General features: G+C 44.9%; 1 protein-coding gene across 1 annotated transcript in view; it reads right to left on the reverse strand.

Moving 5' to 3' along the window:
- Positions 1–5,802: 5,802 nt before the first annotated feature.
- Positions 5,803–6,038, reverse strand: part of LOC140574204 (integrin alpha-M-like) — a 17,986-nt gene continuing 17,750 nt past the window's right edge. Inside the window, exon 5 of the mRNA XM_072693960.1 lies at positions 5,803–5,970. Within this exon, the coding sequence (XP_072550061.1) occupies positions 5,803–5,970 (168 nt within the window). The remainder of the gene's footprint in view (positions 5,971–6,038) is intronic.

The following is a 6,038-nucleotide window of genomic DNA, read 5'->3' on the forward strand; positions in this document are numbered from 1 at the left end:
CTGCAGCTGCTGCTCTACTGTAGATCGCTCCTCTCACTCTGCAGCTGCTGCTTTACTGTAGATCACTCCTCTCACTCTGCAGCTGCTGCTTTACTGTAGATCACTCCTCTCACTCTGCAGCTGCTGCTTTACTGTAGATCACTCCTCTCACTCTGCAGCCGCTGCTTTACTGTAGATCACTCCTCTCACTCTGCAGCCGCTGCTTTACTGTAGATCACTCCTCTCACTCTGCAGCCGCCGCCTTAATGAAACTCTTCCTCTGAGCAAAGTAGTTCCTTGGCCTTGAGCAGCAGACAGGAGAGACTCAGTGAGCAGTGCAGTGCGGTCGGCGCGTTGATACACAGTTCAGTCACACACTCCCAACCGCTCCGACCGCACCTCAACCAACCAGAGTTCAGAATGGTTATTCAAGTCCTCCAATCGGTGTGCTCCAGCTGTTCAGACGGCCGTTAGTCTGATCACGTGTGAATCTAATCTTCAGTAAATAAACTTCCCTGTTAAACAGCTGCTGATCTGACTGCGCGCTCTCAGTACCGCAGCCACCGCTTACATCCTGCCAGAGTGTGGCTGAGCGGAAATGTTAGCAGCCAGCTAGCTCCCACAGCGGTGTCTGATCACGCCTCCTACCCCTCCCCGAGCTCTCCACCGCTGCACTGTTTCCATCTTTATCCTGAGACCCTGTGAAGCGCTGAAGTAAGGTCATTAAATGAACCTTATAGCTTTACATTACTGAATTCATTAGCTTTAACAGCATATACTTTCAGCAGTAAAACTGGACGCTAAAATATGATCAAATGCCCCTAGTTATTTATTCATTTATTCATTTGCATCCAAACACTTTCATTCCTGTTAGAACTGTGGAACAGGACCCCGTGAGACCCCAGTCGATTTGAAAATGCACACGGAAATGAGGCTCAATACAGTCTTATATTTTAGTTACCAGCAAGAGTCACTTCAGGACGGGGAATAAAATGATCCTTCTTTTAAAATGAGATTTTAATGAACACACTGCAAAAAGACCAGCCCTAAGCCGAGACTAGCCCTGCGCTGGATGTCCCAGAAACGCTGGATTTACAAAGCCGAGGTCATTAAAGGAGCCGTAGAATTGCTCAGGTTTGAAATATAATAATAAAATATAATAGAAACACAATCAAATACAATAATGATTTACCTCTGATTAAATCACACTTAAACAAGATGAGTTTTTCCTTCAAAGTTCTGTAAAATCAGTATAAAATGACATAATGGATTTGTTGTGGTTTATCAGGTTCTTTTGTGACTCAATTTCTACAAAAAAAAAACATTAAATAAATATTTAACATTAATATCATTCCTTATTAAGAACTTTTCCCACAGCGATCCTCCTCCAGGTAGTTTAGGTGGATTGTGAGATTCAGGCTCGGCACAGTTTCTGCATAGCAACAGATTTATGCCTCATAGGAGTGAGTAGTTTGTGAAAAGGTTTGTGCACCCGACTTATATCACACTGACACAAATACCCTCCACCTAACCATCCATGTGGGGAACCTCAGCAACCACTACAGACATCATAGCAACCACCTGGGATACCTCACATGAACTTAGCAACTCAATAACAACCACCAAACACACCATAGCAAACATGTTGCAACACTGTACCGCCTATCTAGCAAACGGTTAGCAGTGGCTCAGCAACCACCTGGGATGCTGTTGCTACCACTTAGCAACCACTTAACACAAATCTTAACCACTAAGCAACACAATAGCAATGACCTGAAATACCATAGCAACCACTTCGCAGCATCATGTCATCTAGCAACTATTTAGCAACGCCATAGCAACCACCTGGCAATAACAAAAAGACTACTTAGCAACATAAATGCAAAATAGCAACCACTTGTGATACTGTAGCAACCACCTATCACCACCATAGCACCACCAGTGATACTGTAGTAAACTTTGTGGACCCCCCTCCATCAGTGAACATCCAGGGTATGAACATCGAGAGAGTGGACTCTTATAAATACCTGGGTGTTCATCTGAACAACAAACTGGACTGGTCAGTCAACACTGCTGCTCTCTATAAGAAAGGCCAGAGCAGACTCTACCTGCTGAGGAGATTGAGGTCCTTTGGAGTGCAGGGAGCGCTCCTGAGGACGTTCTTCGACACAGTGGTGGCATCTGCCATCTTTTATGGAGTGGTCTGCTGGGGCAGTAGCATCTCGACGGCAGATAAGAAGAGACTGAATAAGCTCATAAAGAGGGTCGGCCGGCTCTGTCCTGGGGTGCTTCTTAGACCCAGTGCAGGTGGTGGGAGACAGGAGGATGACAGCCAAGCTGGAGAACAGCTCCCACCCCATGCATGAGACTATGGCAGCACTGGGCAGCTCCTTTAGTGACCGGCTGCTTCCCCCCAATGCAATTAAGAGTCAATTTGCAATAGTCTGTAAATAATCTTGTTTTTTCTCTGAGTTTTTCATTTCTATTATTTAGATTGTGTTTATTGTGGTAAGGTGTGTCTCGCTGTCCCTGTGCTGCTGTGACACTGTGGGACTAATAAAGGATTGTCTTATATTAAACACCTGACAAACACCCGGCTCCTAGTGACCACATAGCAACAGCCTAGCAACTGCCTGGAAGTCAGAACCACTTCAGCTGTGGAACATTTCCATCTTTTCAGGAATGAGTAAAAGGAAAGTCCCTGAGCCTTCTGGTCAGTTCCACACAGTGAACTGCAGAGGGCGCTAAAGAGGGAACAGCAAAATGAAAGAGGAGATACTTTATACTGAGGACTTTACTTCCAGCAGGTGTGGAGCTTCTTTCTAGTGAGCTGCTGATTCTCTGCTGAGTCCGGAGTGTGAGCTCCTGTCTGTAATCTGCCGGGTCAGGACCAGACGGCCCAGAGACTGCTGTTCCATCAGAGACACTGAGTGACAGTAAGCAGCCAATGCCCAGGTATCGAACCTACAACCCTGTCAGTGCTGTAACCGCTGAGCCGCTAAGCCCCTGCAGCCCCCGCAGCCCCCGCAGCCAGGTGACTCCAGTCCAGACTGAGGTCCTGTACTGACAGTGGACTGGCGTGAACGAGGAGAGCAGTGATGAGCTGTGAGGGTACATGAGGAGTAACAGCAGTTCAGGAGTGTGTGCTCAGGCAGAACAGTCTGGTGTAACAGGATCTCGTACCTACACCAGGTGTTCAGCGCAGTGCTGAGCACAGCAGCTAGTGTTCAGAGAGAGAGGAGGTCAGGCAGAGTGCAGACAGAGCCTGAGCCGGTGGAGCAGTGCTACAGTAAGCACTGGAGAAAGTTACAGGGGATCAAACCGTCCTTCTCTAGTTCACATACTTCAGTTCAATGTTTTAATAAAATATATAATCTATTAACATTTAAAAATCCTGAATAATAATGAGATGTTTAGATGTCTGAAACCACTCTTCCTCTTTCGGGGTACCAGATACGATAGGATTACACACACCACAGCCTTCAACATGTAAGATCTCACTCATCCAGACCCCTCGCTGCACCTAAACACTGATGTTCTAGCTTTAGGAGAGCGGTCAGGGGGCAGCACAGTGAGTATGTAACTGCTGGAAGGTTCAGGTCATTATGAGTGTGCTGTGTTCTCCAGCGCTCCTGCTGGATTGGGTCTACTGTGTTATTCTTATTTCGGTCAGGTGAAAGATGAGGCATGGCTTTGCAAACAGCCAGGACAGCGGACTGGTGTAGGGCTCCACCTCTAATAAATATTAGTATGTGCTGTAGCAGCTGAGCTGTCTGTCACAGTCTCTCTGACTTAGACTCACACCAGGTCACACCAGGTCATGCGTAGTTTGGAATCCAGGGTCATTCTTATGGATATCATCAGAAGCTCCTCCCATTTTCCTGGACTGACTGTAAGAGATTCATTTAACAACTAAATAAAAGCTCGTTTCTGGAGGAATGTTCAGGTTGTTTTTAAACAGTGAATTATTCCTTCATCATAATCATTAATTACATCATTATTGACACAGTAAGTACAGACGTGAACACTGTGCGTTTAGTGGAAACGGCTGAACGGGGGTTAAACTGTGCTGGTGATGTTCAGGGCATTTTACAGTCAGATCTCTCTCTCTCTCTCTCCTCAGAATACACACACACACACACACACACACACACACACAGCATCAGTGATGACAACAAGCAGTGTCCTGGTCTGATCCAGTGGATGGGGGTCTGAGTGATCCAGGCAGTGAGGGGGTGGGCTGTCCGCTCAGTCTGCAGTGTCTGCGTTTCTGCTGCTGAATATATAAACATATAAACCAGCACCAAATCCCCCCGACGTCCTCACTCGTGAGCCGGCTGACTACAACTGAAACTACACTGAAACTACAGAGGACGCCTGTCTGTGATCCTGGCCTTGTCACAGGAAACAGATCTGCTGCTGTTCCTGTCTGTTAGAGTCCGGGGCTCATAATCAGTAATAAGATCCCGCAGGTACTCAGGAGCGAGGCCATGTAGGGCTTTATATGTTAATAGAAGAATTTTATAATCAGTGCTGAACTATGAAACTGGGAGCAGTGCAGTGCTGATAGAACTGGACTGATATGGTCAGATGTTCTAGGTTTAGTAAGAACCCTGACTGCAGTGTTCTGAAGCAGCTGAAGTTTATTGAGGTTCCTGCTGGAACAACCTGACAGTAGTGCATTACAGTAATCCAGTCTTGAGGTAATAAAAGCATGTACTAGCTTTTCTGCGTCCTGTAGAGAGGAGGAGTCTCTTAGTTTGGAGATGTTCCTAAGCTGCATAAAGGCTGTTCTACTAATATTAGCTAGATGTTGCTCAAATGATAAATCTGAGTCGAATGTGACTCCAAGATTTTTAGCTGCTAGACCAGGAATGATGGAAGACTCTAACAGCTAATGGCTGCTGATTGTTGGGACGAGGTTTGAGGAGTCAGGTCACCTGATCTTTCCTAAGGATGACCGTGACCGGGCCACAGCCCTAATAAGCTCATTAAGATCTGAGCTCCTGGTAGAAGTTGTGAGAGCTCAGATGAACAGAGATGTAAGTTAACATGAGAATGTTTCAGGTTTCTGTGTTTTGGAGATCAGTGTGGAGATCTTCGACTCTCCTACATATTCACACCAACAGAACGGTTATCCAGGGGTGCCCAGCTGTTTGCACCCTACTGGATTATATATCAGCTACAGCTCTATAAAAACATATTACATTTATTGATGTTTGGGCAACAAAAAAGAATAAGGCATTAAAAAAGAGCTTTCAAACATTAAATAGTGAAAAGAAGAGCAGTGTAGTGGAAGAAACCCATATAGATAAGTATGAAATTAAATAACATATACATCAAAATAAAATGATATACATATATTGTGTATAATTAAATGATAATTAATAAAATTGATTTTAGTTCTCTGTTTAAAAAAATAAGAGCATCTTCACTGTGGATCTGTATCTTTAGGATCTGCTGCGTTTCTGGAATCCCCTGTTTTGTAAGTTATGTTTTGGTATAGAGAGGATAACTTCTGAACTAGATTTAGTGTGAAATGTAATTTGGAATGAAATTAAATGTATTTCTAATGGGAAGCTTACACATATTGATTAGAAGTTGGACCAGCGCTCTGCGTTCTCTACATGACCGTTCTTGGAGTGTAGTCTAGGTAAATTAGCCACTCTTCAGACCATCAGTAATAATCAGCACCTCTTTCAGTAAAGTACAGAAAACTTTATTATTTATTTTTTATTACAAAAGGCATGAAATCACAGTTCACATACTCCCCAAACCTCACTGACCCAAATATTCATATCTAGAACCACACAAACCAAGTCGTCAAGTCGCACTTTGAGCGTCCGCTGCTTCCGCGGTTTCCTCGTCAGCTGCGGTCTCAGTCGTCTGGCAGTCTCCTGGTGTGTTAGCGCCTTCTTCACCAGAGGGCGCTGTCTCCAAAACCCCCTGCTGATCAGGAATTTGAGTAGACTTAGACTTGAGGAACCCAACCTAGATGAGAGTCCAGTAGATGCATCAACCAGTCAATCGGTCAGTCAACAGGAAGTCTAAACATCAGA

The sequence above is a fragment of the Salminus brasiliensis genome, chromosome 1, assembly GCF_030463535.1.
Source record: "Salminus brasiliensis chromosome 1, fSalBra1.hap2, whole genome shotgun sequence".
NCBI lineage: Eukaryota > Metazoa > Chordata > Actinopteri > Characiformes > Bryconidae > Salminus > Salminus brasiliensis.